This window comes from Arvicanthis niloticus, chromosome 4, assembly GCF_011762505.2.
Source record: "Arvicanthis niloticus isolate mArvNil1 chromosome 4, mArvNil1.pat.X, whole genome shotgun sequence".
NCBI classification, from domain to species: Eukaryota; Metazoa; Chordata; class Mammalia; order Rodentia; family Muridae; genus Arvicanthis; species Arvicanthis niloticus.
In genome coordinates this window covers 59,701,981-59,723,994 of record NC_047661.1, presented here as the reverse complement: position 1 = coordinate 59,723,994, position 22,014 = coordinate 59,701,981, and the positions used below count along the sequence as shown (strand labels likewise).

The 22,014-nt window shown below is 40.4% G+C and overlaps 1 protein-coding gene across 2 annotated transcripts in view; it reads left to right on the top strand.

Annotated features, from left to right (window-relative positions):
- Positions 1-22,014, top strand: part of Rxfp1 (relaxin family peptide receptor 1) — a 116,002-nt gene that overhangs the window by 53,552 nt on the left and 40,436 nt on the right. Inside the window, exons 3-5 of one of the 2 annotated variants that reach the window (XM_034500702.2) lie at positions 11,250-11,348; positions 15,550-15,655; positions 19,177-19,248. In XM_034500702.2, coding sequence (XP_034356593.1) covers positions 11,250-11,348; positions 15,550-15,655; positions 19,177-19,248 — 277 coding nt within the window. Of the gene's footprint in view, positions 1-11,244; positions 11,349-15,549; positions 15,656-19,176; positions 19,249-22,014 lie in introns of those variants that run through there. The other variant, XM_076932554.1, reaches the window with a different exon arrangement.

Genomic DNA, 22,014 nt, shown 5'->3' with positions numbered 1-22,014 from the left:
CTAAAATGGTTTATATTGGGCTGTCTTTCTAGGGAAAAGTAGTGGTTTTGGTGGAACAGGGAGGATTAGCTAGAATTTATTACATAGCCATAGCCTACTGGTAGAAATATGTATAATTGTTATTAAGATGAAGTTATAATTTCTTAAATGGTACAAAATTTACTTTGATTTCAAATTTAAGGTTTTCATTGGTATGAGTGTCTTATTAATATAAAAGTGAGATGAATATCCTTACTATCATAGGCATTGTGCCTGTATAACACATTTAGGAATACAAGGCTTAGACCCAGACCTTCTTTAACTTTTTTAACTTTTTGAGATGGTTAGCCTGTGAGTTAAGGGCCTACAGCAAATTCATGGTTTTGAGTTTATTGTTAGGGTGTTTTCTATATTTTCTTTAGAAATAGCTGAGAGGAGTTAACAGACAACAGTCCAGATTGCCTTACATAAATAGTTGGTTTTCAAAACATCAGAAATCCACAGAATTGACGTTACAAACATTTCTGTATTAATGTTCATTTTGATTAGAGACCTGTCTGCTTCTGACAGCTTCCTGTCTTGGATTCTAAGAAGAAATTGAGCATCTTTGGAGTTATTCCAATTGTGGTGAGACAGCCACTAGGCAAGAATTGCCTCTTTCCATCTACAGACAAATCACTGTCCAGAAAAGGACACACTTGCAGAATAGTCGACTGATTATATCTGCCAAGACAGAGTAATCAGCCCTTAATAATTCTGCATCACTAGGTCTGTCAGATGATCCTGGGCCAGAAGGCTGAAGATCAGATGCTCCAATGTTTGTAGTATAGGGAGTGTCCGGGTGTTCAGCTGTCTCTATAAATTGGCTAAGTTTTAGAAGCTATGCTTTGTGCTTCCCATAATTTCAGTTAACTCAGTCATTCTGGATTTCTGATGGGGTTGAAAACTTAGAGTCTCATAGCCAATCCTTGATATTTACTTTGAGAGAAAAGATTTGAGAGGATAGTTTTCAGCTGACATTCATTCTAAAGCCAAGAAAAAAAAAAAAAAGCCAGGTTCAGAACTAAGTCTTTTATTTAGGAGAGATGACAGAAGTTCTACTTAGTCAACAAAATGATGAACTGGGTATTAGGTCTTTCTTGCACCTTACTGACATAAATTGGTATAGTTATGCTCTAACTGTATTTTGAGAGAAGAGTTTTATTTTAACAGGAAGGGTGATATGTAGGAGGAGCTAAGGTGGGAGGAGTAAGGAGAGGAGGAGAAGGAGAGGAGGAGCTAGGTGATGACAGAGAAAGAGAGAGGGGGACCAAACATGGAGGCAGATGTTCATATGTCTCCGCCAGTCAAAGATAGTTGATATATCTAGGTTGGGTATTAGGTTACACTTCTGATTGATATTGAGCATTACCAAATTTATAAAGCCATTGGTTAACATTTAAAAAAAAATGTATAAAAGCAAAAAGGACAAGTGGGTATGGGATAGGGGTTTTCTAGGGAGGGAGAAATGGGAAAAGGGAATGGCATCTGAAATGTAAATAAAATATCCAATAAAAAATAGATAAAATATGTAAACTTAATACATAAGGTATGATTAGGTTATCCCATGGGATTTTCTTTTCAGAACACATCTTACTAGATAAGAAGTAAGGTTTGGTAGTTCTCTTCAGTGACCTTAGTTTGCATTAAAAGCCACCCAGGATAAGGGCACATTCCTTGGTGTCTTTAAATATTTGCCTCTGACGGCACTAAGACCACAGACAGAGGCATGTTCATTCCGTACAACAAACTACTGTTGCTGTTAAAATTCAAAAAGACTCCATACGGCTGCTTTACAAACTGCTGAGCTCAGACACTCTACACACCCAGGCTCACTCCAGCAGTTCAGGGCATCTCTCTTTTTTTAAAGGTTATCACTTTATTAGGAAATAATGCTCCATTCTTTGCCAGGAATGCGTTTTGCATGTTGAATGACTATGTGAACACCAAGAATGCTCTGGTTTGCATAAGTCCAGACCTTACTAATAAATAAAAACAAAAAATAAAAAAACAAAAAGCCGGGCAGTGGTGGCGCACACCTTTAGTCCCAGCACTTGGGAGGCAGAGGCAGAGGCAGAGGCAGGCGGATTTCTGAGTTCAAGGCCAGCCTGGTCTACAGAGTGAGTTCCAGGACAGCCAGAGCTACACAAAGAAACCCTGTCTCGAAAAACAAAACAAAATAAAAGGAAAAAAAAAAAAAACCAGACCTTAATAATGAACCCCTTACTTGTCCACCAATACGGTGCACACTTTTGTACACTATCAGATGTACTCCTTCATCTCAATGAAGGAGCAGACCATTTAACATGAGATGGCATTACACCATGCTTTGTTCTAGGTTCCTCCAAAAGGAATATGTCTTTCAATTTTTGATTATTCAAAGCTGTGTGTTCCACAACTATAAAGCACTTGGCATGGACTCAAGGTTCAGGGTTCCAGCCTTATCACCTCTAAAGAGAAATCCAAACATCAGAGAACCCAGAAACAACCTCTGAAGTACACAGGGCAGACTTCCTAAGTATATAGGGGCCCACATAAGCAGTACAATGGTTTGCTACAACTTTCCAACTTTGCAACAGTGTGAAAGTGATATACACTTGGTTGAAAAAAAAAAGCACACATACACATTGAATTCTGAATTTTGCTCATTTCACAAGCTTGTGGTATGACGGATATTATCTTATAATATTGTATAGTGGCAATAAGCCTTGGTTTGATGTCAAGCCACACACATATAGGAAAAAAAAATCAGTACTCTTGAGTGTTCTATGTGCTGACCTGTGATATCCAGTAGATTATATATATATATATATATATATATATATATATATATATATATTTCTGTATGTATACTTTTAAAGTTTATATGTCTCATGTATATTGATTGTAGATGAAACTGTGTTATAGAAAGACATTTTTTTTTCTTTCAAGACAGGGTTTCTCTGTGTAGCCCTGACTGTCCTGGAACTCACTCTGTAGACCAGGCTGGCCTCGAACTCAGAAATCCATCTGCCTCTGCCTCCCAAGTGCTGGGAATAAAGGCATGCACCACCACTGCCCAGCTGAAGGACATTTTCATATCAGTATATATTGTACATTAAACACATCTCCCTAAACCCCCATGCTGTGTTTTCTCAACCATCTCCTTATTCTTTTTCCCTAGACAGTTTCACTTCCACTTTCATAGCATATATACAGGTGTGATTTTATGTATCTATATAAATTCTAGGAACCAAATGTGAAAGAAAGTCTTGATATTCGTCTTTCTGCAGGTGGCTTAATTCACTAATGGTATCTGAATGTGTCTTCATTTTCCTACACATGGCACAGCTTTTCTTCTTTGTGGTTAAAAAATTTCAGTGTGTACATAAACCAAATTTCCTTATACATTCTTCCGTGGTTAGACATCTAACCTTGGTGCTATAACTCAATAATCGTGAGTAGTGTTGCAGTAACCATTGATATACAAGAATCTCCGTTTTAGGTCCTTTTGCTACACACTCATGGTGGTATAACTGAGGCATATGGTAGATCTCTTGATTTGAGAGACCTAATAGTACTTTCCATAATAGATGGATGACTTTTCATTCCCTTGAGAAGAGTAGAAAGATGCCCTTCTGTTAACATCCTCATCAGCACTTATTGTTATTTGTTTTTTCTTAATGACTGCTATTCGAACTGGGTAAGATGGAAGCTCAAAGCAGTTTTGATGTGTACATTCTCTGATAGCTGGTGAGGTAGAAATTTTTTTATATGTTTATTGACCATTTGTATTTTATCTTTTGAGGACTGTTCATTTGTTAAAACCAACTTGGTCGTGGTGAGAGATTCTTCCATGTGTTCTTGAATTGAATGTGCAAGTATTTCTTTATTGAGAATCTTTGCATCTGTGTTCATCAGGGGGTTGGTCTATCATTTTTTTCTTTTTTCTTGTTTCTTTATCTGGATTTCAGCATAACACTGGCTTATAACTAAATGCAGTTTAGTAGCTTTCCTATTCTACTCTGGACTAGAATGAGAAGCAAATGTTTTAGTTCTTGAAAGATCTGCTAGAATTCAGCAGGGAATCCATCTGGACCTTGGATTTTCTTCAGTTGGGAAAATTTTATTCATATTCTAGCCCTGCTGCTTGCAGATTCATTTTAAATTTGTCTCAGATTAATTTAATAATCCATATATGTCTAGAAATTCATCTATTTCTTTTAGGTTTTCCTATTTTATGGAATATGCAGTTTTAAGATACATCTCCCATTTCATATTTAATTTTACTAATTTCAATCTTCCCTTTCTCTTTAGATTTGGTTAAGGATTTGTCAATCTTGTCTTTTGAAAAAAGTTACATCTTAGTTCCATTGATTCTTTGTATTGTCTTTTTGTTCCATTTCATTCATTTCTTCCCTGATCTACTTTTTTTATTCTTTCATACATTACTTTCTAACTGAAGTTTCCTTTCTATCCACTCCTCCCAGTCCCTCCTAACCCATTCCCCTCACCCCAAAATCTCCTCCTCCTCCATTTCCCTTAAAAACACAAAAACAAACAAACAAACAAACAAAAAAGCAGGTCTCCCAGGGATAGCAACTGACTATGAGATAACTAGATATAATAAGACTAGGCACAAACCCTAATAACGAGGCACAAACCCTCATAAAGAGGCCACCAATAGGAGGAAAAAGTTCCCAAGCACAGAATAAAAAAGAGTCAGAGACATCCCCATTCCCATTGTTGGGAGTCCCACAAGAACACAAAGCTACACACTGTGAGGTATATGTAGAGGACCTAGCTCAGAGCCATACAGGGTCCATGTTTGTCATTTCAGTCTCTTGGAGCCCCTATGCACCCTGCTTAGTAGACTCTCTGGGCCATATTCTCATGTTTTCCTTGATCTCTCTGGGTTCCCCTGCCTCCACCTAGCATTTGTCTGTGGATCTTTTCATCTGGTCCCATCAGTAGCTGGACAAAGCCTCTCTGATGACAATTGGGTTAGGCACCAATCTATGAGTATATCAGACTATCATTAGTGGCCAACTTTTTCTTTTGCATTCAATTGGGATAGCTAGTTTTTCTGGGTATAATAGTCTGGGTTGGCTTTTGTGTTTTAAAGCTCAAAATAACATCATTTGAAGTTCTTTTTACTTTAAAGGTTTAGTTTCTTTTGCTTTATTTTGTTTGAGAAATCTACTGCTATTGGGATGGACCTATCTTTGTATGTGGCTCTGTGTTCCTCTCTTAAAAGTTTCTCATATTGTTTCCTTATTCTGGATATCTAATCCTTCACCTAATATGATGTGGAAAAATTCTTTTCTGATCTTGTTTCATTGGTGTCCTCAGTGCCTTTTGTACCTGCACGTGCATTCTTTTCCTAGATTTGGGGAATTTTCTGCTGTAATTTTATTGAAACTATTTTCTAATGCCGTTTGCAATAAATTCTTATCATTCTTCTATGTTCATGATTCTAAGATCTTCTCTTTTCATAATATTCTAAAGATTGGATCCCTTAGAACTTGATTTACCAGTGGTTGTACCACCTGACTAGAAATCAAACTCAGGTTCTCTAGAAGAGCAACACACACACTTAACTACTTGAGCCATCTCTCCAGCTCTGATGAGGTTTTTCTACTGAGTTTTTCCAACTGGATCAAAGAATTCTTCAATGTTTCAGGTTAGTTTTTCTTTAGTGTTTCTATCTCTTGTTTGAATTCTACTTTTGTATCCTATGCCAACTTGCTTTTGCCATTAAAATGATTGTATTCTCTGGGAATGCACTCAAGAGTTTGTTCCTTTTCCATTTCTTTGTGCAACTCATTCTCATTCTTTTCAACTCTTTGGAACTCTGTGTGATTCGCTCTTATTGGAGGTGGAGCTTTGGGTGCTTGCTTCTTGTTTACTGCATTTAGACTTTATTGAAACAGGTCATTGTTTGTTTGAGTTTTGTTGTTGTTGTTGTTTGCTTGGTTGATTTTTGGTTTTTATTTTTTACTACCCTTCTGTCAGTAGAAGTGTTTGCAAACTTCAAGGAGGACTAAGTTATAGTAACACTGAGGTTTCCTCTTCCTCTCTTAGACTGTTAGGCAGACCATCAAGCTTACTCCTCATCAGGCTCTTACTCCCTGTGAGAAGAATACTGTCCTCAAAAATAAATGCTATCAAAGTGTTGGCTCCTTTTGAAAATGCAATAATATCAAATTGTTCCCAAGAGTGTGACCTAAAACTCAGCCAGGATACAGAAAACGCAGATTCCCAGGCCCCACACTGACAAAATGGATGAGAACTATAACAAAGGAGTCTATGTTTTTGTGGTTTCTTGATTTCCAAGTTCTATTAGCACAAAGAAGACAGGGTTTTCTTTCACTGGTATACATATAGTACTCCATCCATTCAGTGAGTATCCCCCAAACTCTTTTTCAATATGAAACACTGTGTAGATTACCCTAGATCTCTTCCCCAAAAAGCAGAGAATTAAATTCCTGCGATAGTTACTAATGTATGAAAAACTGTGTGTCCTTAAAATATCAAGCATATATGAGTTAAAATATAGAAACACATAATACTAAAAAGCTGTTCTCTTAAAAATGCTAACTCCAACTTTGCAATTCTGGCCAAATGTCTGGTGTTCTGTGTGCCCGCCTTCTGCTGGGAGGAAGTAAAGGCTAGGCATGAGAAAATGCCTTGGCAAGCAGAAAGAAGGTTTAAAAAACATAATTACCAAGAGGCTTGTTTCTGTGAATATTTTACTATTTAGGGAGAAATTTTCCACAAAATCCATGTCGTGACCTCAAGAAGAATAAGCAGGTTTGTTCTGTTTCTGCTAATCAAAAATTCCTTGCAGCTGTTCTGGCTTCACATTTACCTTTTCCTGTCCTGCCCAGTGCTCTCTGGATGTGTGTGTGATGGGGGAGAGGATGGTGGAAAAGAGTGAAAAGACGAATGAGAGCGAGAAAGAGTCGGAGTGGCTCCATTCCAACCTCATGTGTCCAACGAATGAGAGCGAGAAAGAGTCGGAGTGGCTCCATTCCAACCTCATGTGTCCACTCAGTGTGTCAAGGACACTGTCCCAGACATGGCAGTTGGCTTAAAGCCATGACTCCTTATCGTGAGCTTATCCCGGTTTTATCATTACAGCAGCTCAGCTTTAACAGTCACAGGAAATGACAGGAAGAAGGTCAAAGTGAACAGCAGATGTGCAGGGATTCCCCTCCATAATGGCACATGCTGTCCAGCGATGTCACCTTTGGAAAGGTCACCAGCATGGCAGTCACTCATGCTGATGGGAAAGAATTATCAGTTAACCACCAACGCCATGGTTAACTACTGTACCTCAGTGGTCCCTGTGCTGCATGAGCAGCCCATCTGTATCCAGTTCTTCCACCACTACTCAGACTGCAGGCTTCCCCATCTCTAACATCCACAGACCCAACCCCTCTCCCCATCCCACTCATGGTAACCTCTACAATAACAGATGGCATTGCCATTCATCCCCCAATGGCCAGCTCTACACTCAACCTGTCCCCTGCTGAACGGTCCCTCGATTTCATGGCTCTATAAAGAAATATAACAAGAGTGTAAATATTTAAGTTTTTTTTATACCTGTTACGAGGCAGACAGCATTCAATGGGGACACATACATTTCAGTAACATCTGCTACAGGGTCAATATTATCTATGAAACCACCCTTACCCTGCAACCACCTGGTCCAAGACGGTGTCCCAGCAAAAGCCCCACTGAGGTCTTTTTGTAATAGAAAAGAAAGAAGAAAGAGCCAGCAGGCATCAAGACTTAAGTAACTACACCATTTGAACAATAAAGGCCACAGTGATGGCCAATGTTAATTGTCGCCAGGACAAAATCTAGAACTGTCTGATAAACAGGCCTCTGGGCATGACTGTAGTGGGTTATTAGACTAGATTAACTGAGGAATGACACCATTCCCTCAGCAAAGTAGTCTGGGTCTTGCAAAGGCGTCAAAAGAGAACTAGGGGGTAGCGGCATGAACTAATTCAGTGCAGTGTAACAGGCTGTCCAAGCTCCTGTGTGGCTATGACTTCCCCCAAAAGCCATGGACTGTAACCCAGGAGCTAAAATAAGCTCTCTCTTTAATTTGCCTTCATTGGCATATTTTATCACACAGCAACAGTAAAGAAACTAAGATAATCACATACACTGCATTCCTTAAAACAGAAGAAGGGCAAGAGGGTAGTCATGAGAGACGAATAACCAGGAAAGGGCACCAAGCCCATGATGCTAAGTCACTCCACAGTGTATAGTAAAAATATGACAACTTAAAATAGTCTACTTGTTAAAAAAAAAAAAAAAAAAAAAAAAAAGCTGAGTTAAATATAGGACCTGCTAAAGAAGTACTGCAAATAACATTGCGTCAGAGTCACTGGCATGCCTATCACTCTCGGCATCAAGGAAATGTCACCTACTAAACAGCCCCATGTTCCTGAAAGCTGCCTTGTCACCTGCTTCCCCTCAGCCCCACCCTCACACTGCTTCTTAATGGGAGCGTCTGACCAGGTGAGCTGCAGCCGCCCAAGGCCACAGTTTCACAAGGCCCTGCAGCCTGAAAGGTCAGGTCTGCAGACCCTCCGAAGACTTGGTCATCCTCTCACTAAGTCCTCTGCAGCTGTGACAGGAAAAGCAACCTTGGTTGTAAGAACAAGGTAGGACACTAGCCTAGAGAGTGTGTGAGTCCCTGGGTTGATCTATCACATCACATCAAAAGAAGAAAGAAAAGAAGAAGAGGCAGGAGAGAGGGGACGAGGGGGGGAAGGAGGAGAAGAAAAGGAAATAGAGGAGGAAACAACAGGCCCTCAATATCACCAGAGACCCGTGAGTCACCTATTTACACATTATTCATAAATACGTACTAACACCCCATAATGCCACTCTGAGAATAAATTTATTTTAAAATTTTTTGGTAACACTTTGTAATTTTCAATACTTTCTTCAAGTCTAATAATAATAAACTCAAATTCTGATTCCTAAATGCTTCTGTGTTAATTAAAAGAATCGATTATTCTGAGTTCGAGCCCAGCCTGGTCTACAGAGTGAGTTCCAGGATAGCCAGGACTACACAGAGAAACCCTGTCTCTGAAAAAAAAAAAAAAAAGAATCGATTAAATGTTTGCAAATTGCCAAGCCTAGGAAAGGGGAAATGCTAGTGCCACAGACCCCAAAACCTGATGGACATATGAGGTACTATAGACCAAAGACCACACACACACACACACACACACACACACACACACACACTAAGCCAGTCCTCTACCCAAGTCTGCTTGTTCATATAACCAAGGTTGCTTTTCCTATCACAGCTTCAGAGGACTCAATGAGAGGATGGGCAAGTCTTAGGAGGGTCTTGTTGCTTCAACAAAATGCCTGGCAAATGCAACTAACAGAACACAGGTTTATTTTTGGCATATACCTCAAAGGTACACTAGAGAAGGGAAGTCCCAGTGGCCAGAGGCTTGAGGCAGCTGGTCACATTGCATCCAGTCAAAACACACAGAGTTGAGACTGGTAGAACATTCGCCTCATGTGCAGGAATAGATTCCGTCCTCAATGCTGAAGAAACAGGGGGCACAAAGGGTGATAAATTATTATATTCAAGTTTACATTTTTTTAATTCAGTCTGTAGCCCTAAGCTACTTCTGTAGTAGTTCTGCAAACATCTAATGGGGGTCTTCCCGCCTCAGCTAACCCAACCCAATAATCCCTCACAAATATGCCCAAAAGCTTGTGACTTTAGTGACCGAGGGTTCTGTCAAGTTGACAGTATAAACCATCGCAAGTTTACACCTTACCATTTGACACCTAATTATACCCGTTAGGCAATAACTGTCCATTCTTTGTCCTTGTAGGTTCATGGCCATCTCATAAAACAGAATGAGTCCATTTCAACTTCAAAAGTCTGTACAGGCTTTAACAGTTTCAACATCATTTAAAAGTCCAAAGTCTTCCTATACTAGTTGAGCCAATGCCTCAACTGTGAACTTCTATAAAGTTACAGATGAGTTCTAATATACAATGGCACCGAACAACTGCTCCCATTCCAACAGAGAAGTCACATGGCAAGGAAAGATCAGGTCAGAGCAGGACCAAAGACCAACAGGCCAAACACCAAACCAAATCACACAGTCCCATGTCCAGCCTCTGGAGCTCTTGATAGAACAGTCTGGGCTCCAAAAGGCTCCAATGGCCACTTTCTCCAGCTCTGCTGCCTGCAGTCGTCTTTCTCTTGAGTCAGCTCTCTTCCTTATATTCAGCTTCCCTGTCTTCTCTTCCGCAACACTGGAATCACAAGAACATGCCGCCATACCCACGTTTGTTTTAACGTGGACTCTGGAAACTAAACTCAGGTCCTCATGTTTGTACGCCAAGCACTTTTCCGATTGAGACACCTCTCCCACCTGCTGCTTTGTGTGTTAAGTATAATCATCCTACCCATCTTGGTTTGCTACTATTATGAAGAGACAGTATGACCAAGGCGACTCTTATAAAAGAAAGCATTGGGGGCTTACTTACAGTTTCATAGAATTAGTTTATAATCATCATCGTGGGAAGCAGACAGGCATGGTGCTAAGGACTTTACATCCTTACTTGAAAGCAGCAGGCAAAGATAAAGAGATACTGGACCAGGTGTGGGTTTTTTGAAACCTCAAAGCCCACCCCCAGTGACGCTCTTCCTCTAACAAGGCCACACCTACTCCAACATGGCCACACCTACTCGAATGAGGCCGTACCCACTCCAACAAGGCCACACCTCCTAATCTTTCCTAAACCACTTACCAACTAGAGACTAACAGTTGGGAGCTGTTCTCAAAGCACCACAGCCATGTCTATACATCTCCAAAACCAGTTTAAATGAATAAAGACGATATGTCAATACATTCCAAGATTCAGTTGCAGTTAATGAAGGTGGTTTAGGGAAACATAAAACAATGGGGAGAATGAACATTACAGAATATCCGACCATCACCGGCTCAAGTGTGGTAAACAGGGCTTGCAGGAAGCTACTACAGCGCTTGATAAACATGGAGATTGGGACCACCCCAGGCCCCCGACCGGGGACAGAAATGTTCACCTGTAGGAAAGTTTCTGATGATAATTAACAAACTACCTTCGAGATTCACCGCTTTATCTTAGAGGAACTATGTTTGACTAGATAGCAAAATATATTGGCTTGGTTTTCTTTTTTAACTTTCTTGCTATCTGGTTTTCCTTTTCAGGAGACAACAATGGGTGGTCTCTGCAACTGGACAAATACTTTGCTAATTACTACAAACTGATTTCCACAAATTCCTTTGAGGCAGAAACTCCCGAATGCTGTAAGTAACCAAAGCAGCTGAGTCCCCCTTTGATGAGGTCGTGGTAAGACATCATGCTTTTACCTTTTGATACAACATTTTGTTTTTGAAAGTCAATTATGGTTTTCTAGTCGTAAGCATCTTAAGACAGGAAACTTCCATTTGGAATTCTGTTTTTAAGAGTAACCAATCAAATCAGGTTTTGTAAACAAAATCAATGTATGTGGTCAGAGTTGCTAGTTTATATAATGTCCTTTTGGCCATCAGAGGCGATTTTTTTTCCTTTTTCTTTTTTTTTAATTTTAACTTTATTTTTTATTTTCGTTTCATGGGGGAGGGTACAAGGGTAGAGGGTGGATATGGCAGGACTAGGAAATGAGTGCGAATCGGGTGCATGATGGGAAATTCCCAAAGAATCAACTTAAAATTTTATGTTTAAAGATAGACAGACAGAAGAGAAAAGAAAACTGTGCAGTAAGGGAAAGCAAGGAAATGGAGGAGCAGAGCAGCTGCTTAGGTCCTAACATCTACAGGTGAAAAGGTGCCGGGGCCTCCAGCCAGGGCTCCAAGCCACAGGCCTTTGAAAGCCTTGTTCACTACAGCTCGCTACTGCAACCCCTGCTGAACCGCTGCAGATACTGCCCGGGTGCGGAAGGGAGAAAACCCGGAGAGTAGCTTTATTATGATTTCAATCAGGAATAGGCACTAAAATAATTCCTTTTAAACAAATTTTGTCTGGTTAATAAATTCTGCAAATATACATTTATGCCTGGGACCTGCAATTTTCCAAACGATGCTCGTAAACCAAGGGTTGAGGAGGGGCAACTCTTCTGCTTTATTCTTGTCCTTGTTGTTCTACCACAAATTTAAAGTTTAGCTTTTTCACATTGATAGTATTTTCTTGTCTTCACTACTCAAAGGAGATTAAACAACCAACAATCCTCAATGTACTGGTATGCGCATCTCTCCCGTGAGTCTGACAGTTGCCCAGCAACCTTTGTTAGAAGCATCCCGCCTGCCTCTCAAAGGTGGGGGACCAAGTAATTTGGTCATCAGAAAGCTAGAAGTTCAGCTGGTGATGTAGCTCCCTGGCAGAGCACTTGCCTAGCATCTATGAGGTTCTAGGTTTAATTCCTAATATTGCTGAACGAATAAGCTAAAACCTTTTTTAATATGTAAAAGGCATAACATTGTTATTAATATAATACATAAGCTAACCATATTATCTTAAAATGTAATTTTATTTTTGTATTTTATATACTAGTTTTCATTTCTTATATTTAAATTGAAATTTCATCTCACCCTATCCAAAAAAAATTGAATCTTATATCTCACCACATTCCAAAAATATGTTATCAATTTAAAGTTAAAATATAGCTATTAACAGAATTAAATTATTGACACATTAACAAGTTATAAAAGGCAAGCATTAAATGGCAAAAGAAAAGGTAATAGCAAAAAAAATCCATAAGAAAATGCTCAGTTTGGTCTAATTGTACACACCTGCACATACGTCAAATATAAAAAGTTCAGTGGTATAATGGTGTGACGTCAGCAGCGCCAGGAGCCTGGGCAGTAGATCTGATGTTCAAGGCCATCCTGGGCCACACAGTGGGAGCCTGTCTCCAAAACCACTTGAAAGAAAGAGGGGGAAAGGAAACAAAATGAAGGAGGGGGATGAAGGGAGGGAGGGAGGGAGAGAGGGAGGGAAGGAAGGATGGAGACAGACAGACAGACAGACAGACAGACAGACAGACAGACAGACAGAGACAGAGCTCTTGCTGAATAGAATTCAGCAGCTGCATCCAAAACTCAGACATTAGGGTCGAGGAGAGAAATGCCAGCTTTCCTGGAGCATACTATAGTTTGTAAAGCAAAAACAGTAGGGGAAAACAGCAAAAGAGCCCTGTTTGGGCTACTCTGTCCCTGTGGAAGAGATTTGTCACAAGTAATTATTCAAGAAGCATGGCACTACACAATAAGAGATGGATTGAGACTAATACAGAGGTACTATTTTATCAATGCTTAGAAGACATCAGAAAGCTCAGTTTTTAATTAGATTTCTTTAGAGAGAGTGGGGATTACAGTTGCTAAATTAAACATCTCAAGCAGGACATGAAATAAGAGTGGGGTGAAACTTAAATTAAGGTTCCGGTTGTAACACTTTTCTCATGTCAGATTCTTATTAAAGAGGAACCCAAGATCGGCTCAAAAACATTTTGAATACTTGAAACAATGTGAGCAATTCATATTTTAAAGTCGCCTCTCCAGAGAAATGTCCCTGAAAACATCCTATATACGATAGCCAATGCATGATCAAAGTTTAACTTTGAAGGATTTGAGGGAGAAATTATGTATTCATTGGCTATAAGCATTAACCTGTTCATTAACTGTTCATGCAGGAATCCTTTTTTAACCCAGCTATAATTCTTACATGAACATTTTTTAATATAATTTTAAATTAGTAGGGTGGCTTTGAACCCACAGTCTTCCTGCCTCTACCTCCCAAATACTGGATCACAGGTGTGTGTCACTACATTCTGCAGAACAAGTACAACTTTAGAGCATGACAGAATCCAGGACTTTTTCAAAAGATATTTTTAAAATATTGAGAGGTGGGAGGTTTTGTCATAAATAAGATGAATAACTCCTAAAATCTCACTCGTGGGTTGAATGCTTCCCTGCACATCCTATTTTCACTGATATTGGGTGTTGGGAAGAAGAAAAATGGGATCTTTATCCATCTTGTGGGCCTGGAATATCGTAAGCATGTGATTCAAAAGATCTAAAATCTACTAGAGCCCTGCCACTCACACAGCTAAGAGTCTAGTGGGAGTTGTTTGTATTCCATATAACTCCTACAGTGTGGTTTCTGCTTGCTGTGAAGTGGATGCTGCTGAGACAATGAGTGTTGCCCTCTGCATCATCTATGGACTCCTGGTGCTGGGAACTAACTACATAGCAGCAGATACAGCTATAAATATACAGTGCCACGAAGCTCAGGAGAACCCACTTCTAACTGTTGTCAATCAGGAACATGTGTATCCACATCTACCAACGTCTTCCAAGACACTAAAAATGCAATGTTTTGCATATACTTGCTTATTTTTAAACAATAATAGCTCATTTAAAACTCGGCAGGACAAGCAGGAGTTGCTGCCGGGATTCTGTGCTCTCAACCCTGAGCTAAACAGGAAAACCCATTCAAAAGGGTGAAAGCCCATCACTCATTGCTTATGTCTCCTTCTTGCTAGCTTCTGGTTAAAATTACTTAGTCTCCCACCAAAGACTTTATTCATTACTTTCAGTATTTATTACCAAACAGAAGTTGTCAATGGACATAAAGCCTCCCCCTCCACAGACAGACAGACAGACACACACACACACATACACACACACACACACACACACACACATGCAATCACTTCTCCCTTTGGTGTGAGAAGCAGATTTCATTCAATCTGCAACAAATGAAATGTCAAGTCTTCTATTAAAACAAAAGCAATGGGCGGGCCTGGGAACAAGGCTCCTCTGCTCCTGCTCCGAGCACTAACCCATCTCACTATGCATCTCATTTCATTATCTCCTATGTTAGAGAAAACTTAAAAGATGGTGAGAAATTCTGTCCAGGAAACTCCTTTCTTTTCCCATCCGCATGTTAGTCAGCATTCCGAACAAAGATCTGAGATGGGCGTTGGAAAATTTCTAAATGGTTAAGAGCACTTGTTTCTCCATCAGAGGACTGGAGTCTGGTTCCCCAGCCCCCATCAGCAGAGGTTGACAATCACCTGTAACCTGCAACCACCAGCTGCAAGGGATCTGATGTTCCCTGGGGCACACATAGACTCACAGACACACACACACACCTATTACACTCATGGTAGCACACACACATATACATGACATATACATGCACACACATACACACACAAGCACACAAATTTAAAAAAAAAATCTTTTAAAAAGGAAAAAAGGAAAGAGGGATGGGATGGGCTCCTCAATGTGTATATTATCTAATGTTAATGATAGGCTGGCCTGGGCTTGACCTTAAATTCAGAGCAAACGGTGGAACCTTAATTTAAAGCATTCACCCAAGTGCTTAGGTAAAGCATGATATACTTTCATAATAGGCAATATTCTCATGGCTTTGCCTTTCTTTCTCTTCGTTCCCTCTTCCCCCGGCCCCCACTTTGTCACTCCTTCCCGCTCCCTCTCTGCTCAGTGGTTGGCTCTGTGCCCATGCATTGTTTGTGCCGAGATCTAGAACTTGACTGTGACGAGGCCAATTTACGAGCTGTCCCATCAGTTTCTTCCAATGTGACTGTGATGTAAGTAGCAAAGATTGGCTCGTCCTTAAGGCTGGATAGTGCGGCAGTGAACCTCTGAGATGGACCCTGGGTCATCACTAAGAATGCATTTAGGTTCAAAGATAGTTTCCTCCCTAAATCAGTTGTAATGAGTTTTTCACACCTGGCTTGGAATACTTTTAAATATTAGACTTCACCTTAAATTACTTCATAAACAACTCTGGGAAGTGTCGACTATTCACAGTATTTCATCTAAGCAAAAGACACCATCCATTTCAATTGCTTCATTGGGGTTGGGGACAGGTTAAATAAATACTACTTAAAACTTTCTCATTACACAGAATTTTTTATTGGCTGCTTATTGCAAGAGCTGTTTTAGAGTTTATTACACACAAAGAGGTGTACATGTATGCTTGTGTACAAATAAAGAGAAACAAATAAAATAGATTGGAAAAAATATTCCCAGAACTTTGGCATTTAAATTAACTTCTAAATCACATTTTGACACAGACATATTGATGTTATAGTCTTTTCCTATGCAATTCAAACTTACATTATAGAAAGGAAAAGGAGTCACATTAAAAAGTATCCTGCCGGGCTTAGCATTTGTGATGCTGAGTTTCTAGTTGTGGTTATTTGAGTTAACCAGACTTCAACAGCACACAAGCACACATTTTGGTCCAGGTTTTTTTTTTTTAAGAACTCAATGGAAAATAGAAGTTTTGGTACATTTTTATTGAATTGGTTGGGCCTCGGGTTTTGTTTATGTGGGTTCTTCATCCATGTGTTTTAATATCTTGTGACTCTGGCTTTTTGGTTCACGCAGACACAGTAAGAGTAACCCTTGAGTATACAGGTGTTGGCAAGTCTTCCCTTTCTCAAACAACCTACACGACAACTCAGAGGCTTGGCACACAGGTAAAGGAGCTGCAGCAGAGGCCCATCAAGTTCACAGAATCTGGGTGTTGCCCAGTGGATCTCAGTCTGGGAACATAAAATAGAACCTGCGGAAAGTCGTCCACAAAAGCTTGCTCTCTGAAGGAAGTGACATTTCCTAGAGGAAGAGGAAGCGTCCTCTTGTGTCCTTCCTTTCTCAAGCCCAATCTTGTCATGGTAATCAGTCCTGCTACAGAAAAAAAAAAAAAAAAAAACAATGGTTCCCTAAAGAAAGTGAAAGTCTGATGCTGCCAACCTCAGTTCTTCCTTTTCCCACAGTAATATTGGAATTTATTTGCCTACGATCCAACTGATCCTCATGAAAGAAAGGAACAGAGAGCGAATGCTAGAGGGATAGAGGTGGGGGAGACAGAGTAAATAGTGTAGATAAATTATAATTCAATTTAAAAAGACGTGCTCTGGCCATATATGTATAGCATATATACAAAAATAGATATGTATCAGCCAGCTTTAACCTAGGAAGGAAAGGAAGAAGGAAGGGAGGGGTTGAGGGAGGGAGAGAGGAGGGATGGAAGGAGAGTTAAAACTAAACCTAAGATTATATTCTACAAGAAGACAAGTGAAGAAACTGTAAAGTGGCTTCAGGGCCCCTGCCCTGGATTTCAGAAAGACGGAAAACTGGGAGGCCAGGTGCCAGTAAATGTGAACAATCAAGACACCAATGCTAGATTAGTCGTTTTCATTAAAGAGGTCACTCAGTGGATATTCAACAGGCATTTGTAGACTAGGTATAATGCTCAGGGGTTTAAATCTACAACAGTTGGCCATTTTTTGAAGAAAAAAAGTAAAGTAGGAAAGAAAGAAACAAAGAAAGAGAAAACGGTATTGTCAGACTTCAAGTATTAAGTCAGTAACATTTTACTTGCTTAACATACACAGGGCCCTGAATTCATATCAGAACTGTATACAGACACACACAGACACACAGACACACAGACACACACACACACACTGCAACTCTGACTCTATATATGCTGATAGACATAGCTGTATAACAATGTCTTGTACTTTTGACTAAATCACTTGATTCCAGTTGTCCATAGAGACTCTTCTCACAGATCCCTGACTCTACTTTATACCTTGTTCCAGTCTGTTTGTTCTGTTCCTGAGGGGGGAAAAGCTTTGGTGCAAATGCATTACAAGGCTAAATATCACACGTTTCACTAATAAGTCAGTTCTTGCAGATTTTGAGCTGCAACTATGGTCGTAAAATATCAGAAATGGCCTAAGTCATGTGTAAGTAAAGTATGAAAGGAGCTAATCATCCAGTGAGTTTTATTGAACTCAAGGCTTTTTGAAAATGTTTCACATAAATGCTAAAGAGTGAGGTGAGCAAACACAGATAGCTATAAATATTTATACCTTGCTCCAGCTCATTAACTTTGAGAGTTGACTTTTAGATCCCTGAACACAACCAGTAAAAAGCAGAGCCCCGGCCTGTGCTTCCTCTGTCCAACTTGCACACACTGTATACGAGTGAGTGCTTTGTGAAGAACCAAACAGGACATCCAAATACAAGATATAAAGATATCTGACATGATGAAAGCATGTGAGGTTTTCATAATCAATGAAAATAATATTCACCCTTCTTCACTTGTATCATTTACAAAGAATTTGTTTAGAAGCCCTCGGCATGCATTAGTAAGAATCTAGCTTTACAGGAGAGGTTTCTTGCAAGTTCCTTAAGGAGTCTCCCTACCCGTATTCAAACCATTCCACTCAACAGCGCTTGGGGGTTCTCGTAGAATCTCACTTATACCTCTTTTCAGGGATGTTAAGTGTGCTTCCTTGCACACTTTGGAGTCCTAAACTTGTTGCCTGAAAAGGGAAAATGTATCAGCTCCATATTTTCCTAGATATTCTCCAAAATTCCCAACACACTAAAATAGTCACTTTGAAATGAACATGTAAACAAACAAACACAATAACAACAGGCAACAAATTGCCTCCTTATCCCTAGGAAATAGGGATAACTTTCTCTGAGAGAATCCTCTAATTGACAGACAAGAGATATCATCAGTCACCCACATAGAGGACAGAGATGCCGGTTTTTTCTTACAAAAGCACATGGTGGAAGTTTGACAGGCATTTATTGAGAGAATGGATAAAGGAAGGAAGGAAGGAAGGAAGGAAGGAAGGAAGGAAGGAAGGAAGAAAGGAAGGAAGGAAGGAAGGAAGGAGCAGTTGGATGGATGAATAAACACTCTTTTAATAGCACATCAAGCTTTCACCCAGGTCCTTAAACCAAATTCGAGTGTTTAATAATTCATCTTTCCACAATATAGACACTGAAAGACTGTAAGCCTGACTTTGCTTTGGAAGCTAAGTCAGAACACTGGTAGGAAAGGGAGTCTCAGTAAGCTAAAAGAGAGAAGAGAGATGGTTTACTGGCTCAGCCTCCCAGAGTGACTTGGAGAAAGCATGACTAGTCAGGCTTTCTGAGTCTATCATTTAAAATGCATCATTAAACCAGGCTATAGTCCACCCAGCTCAGACTCCAGGCCGAGATCGTCAGTGTTATAATTAGAAGTAAGACACTAAAGTGAAAAGCCACTCAGCAAGACTGAACTGTGTATGTGTTTCAGGTCCCTGCAACGGAACTTCATAAGAACGCTCCCTCCCAACGGCTTCAGGAAGTACCACGCGCTGCAAAAGCTGTAAGAAAACCTTTAACTCTGGGCTTACCGTGAACCTTCAGTCTTGTGTATCTGTCTCTTGTTTCTTCTGTAGCAGCATTATACTACATATTAAGTCTAATAATCCTACCTGGGGAAATTATTTATCCCTTAGCTGAAGACTTGCAAGTAAAACTTCTGGGTGTCTGTTAGGAGACATTCCTAAAAACCTCAGATAACTATTCCTAAACATACAGGAGCATGTGTGCTGTGGGTCCTCTACCATGCTTCACAGAACAGAAATATGTATTTCTGCCTCCTCCTCTAAGAGAATGTGCTGATAGCTTATAGCCCTCAGATAACCAAGCATCAGCCATGACCTACCACCTCCTGCTTCCAAGGACCATCTCCCAAGCAAAACACTTGTGATTCTGCTCATGGTAGTCTGTGTAGGCAGCTTCTCCTGGAGGGGTTGTCTGTGGGAAGAGATTTCAGGGTATACTCTAGATGGCCTCATCACAATGTGGATGACACACCAGCAGCTAATCCAGGTTCTTTGCTCTGTGAGAGTCTCTGATATGAGAGTTGAAATGTGCAGAGAATCAAGAAAATGGCCTGTCGAAGGGGATGCTGAAGTGGGAGTGGCCTCTGGAAACTATCCATGAATTGTTGGAACTCTTTCCAGGAAAAAATTTTATGAAGAAAAAAAAAAAATAAAAAAGGACCTGAGCCCAACCCGAGGGGACCCAAGTCTTCCAGAAAAAGACCTTAGTCCAAAAGAGGTCAGTCAACAGCCGAGGACAGCAGCAGCCAGCACTCATATTGCTCATAATGAAAGATCCACTATTTCCAGGAAAGGAACCAGAGCAGGAGAAACACTATGAGACAGGTTGGGCTCAGCGCCAACAAGATAGGCGTCTGGCTAGAAGAAATGATTTTGAATAGATTTATATCACCTCACTTGATCAGGACTGAAGGATGGAGGACTCCAAACCCCTCACCGCCTCCAAACACCCAGATGATACCTCCGCCTACAGGATTGAAGACAGCTTGGCCACGCTCTCAACTCCATACCTCCTCTTGCCAAGAGAAAGAATCTAAGTCACTGCACTGCTCCTTGCCCTGAGTGGGGCATTTTACAAGGGAGCAGTTGGTTCCATTTTGAGTACAGAAGCAGAGGCGAGATTACTCCTCCCCAGGGTTGTGAATATGAATTGTTCTCCTTCAGCTCAAATGCTTAAACAACTGGCGTCCAGCTGGTGGCGCTGTAGTGGAAGGTTATGGAGCTTTAGGGGTGGAGCCTCACTGGAGGAAATGAATGATGGGGATTTTGTAGCCCATTTCCTGTTCTGCCTCCGCTCTCTTGCCGGATAGATAGAGCTGCCTCCTGCCCTGCCTTCCCTCAATCTGCAAGTCAGGATAAACCCGTCCTCCCCTAAGTTGTTCTTTGTCAGGTGTTATGTCATAGCGTGGAAAATGAAGCTAACTAACCCTGTCGTAGCTGTGTGCATACCTGCCACTGCCTATCGAGCGCAAACCATGAAACACTGACTGATAACTTACTTCTTCTGAAAGTACAAGAACACCACCTACCAACTTATCTAAGATGTTTGGGAATTTGTGGGTGCATGGTGTATTCAGACCACAGCTTGAAGTCCAGACGCACGAACTTACTGAACCACCAGACCAACAGAGCGTGAGACATACTCATTTAAACGCGTCATCTGACCATCCTGAGTGACACCAAGGAACCCACACACAGAGAACTCCCCGCTGTCCCAAGGACTTCAGCTCAGCAGTCACCAATGGGTGGCAAGATTCACACAAATTGCTGTGCATCCATTCATCCATCCAAATTCAGTGTTTTGCCTCCTCGGTCCTATGCCTGGGCAGTTCAGCACTGTGGCTGTGACTGCCTTCAACAAATCTCCAACTGTATTTGCTAATGTTTCATCTGTATCAGCTCTGTCGCTGCCTTCAGGAGAGCCCTCATGAATTACAGCCTCTATAACCTTTTTACAATCCTGTAACACACCCCGTGAGTGTGTGTGTGTGTGTGTGTGTGTGTGTGTGTGTGTGTGTGTGTTGTGAGTTGGGGTTCGCCTAAGAGTTAATTAATATTGGTAATAGGAGAACCCGTGACTGCCGTGGCTACGCTGTAAAGCAGTGGTTCTCAACCTTCTTGATGCTGCAACCCTTTGATACAGTTCTTCAGGCTGTGGTGACTTCCAAAAATAAAGCTATTTCATTGCTACTTCATAACTGTAGTTTTACTACTGTTATGAATCGTACTATAAATATCTGATATGCGACCCACAGGTTGAGAACTAGTGCTGCAAAGAGCTATCAGAACTATGTTATAAACTACAGCCAACAAAAACAATACATCTTACAAATTTGTTGTTATTCAGTAAGTTCTGATGGGGTGAAAAGACACAAATATGTCCGTCTGTGTTTCTGACATCATGTGCTCATGACAGACATAATTCTTCAATTTTATCTTCTGATAGCAAAATAAAAAGAAAGGCATAACCCTCAAAAGTCCAAGGCCCTGCCTTGTGTTGTCAGAGATTTGTCTGTCTTTCTATAGTTTAAACTGTATAATAAATTTGTTTTTTTTTTTAATAATAGATGGAACCAGAGGGAACCCAAATGAAAAACTAATAACTTCATACAAGTAAACTGTTCTAAAGTGCCAGGTAGCTTGAAGAAAGATGTATTTTGTATTTAAAAATAAAACTCAAATGACAATCAATTTTTCAGAATTTCTCAGCCAAAAAAAAAAAGGCTTTTCGCCACAACTCCCTG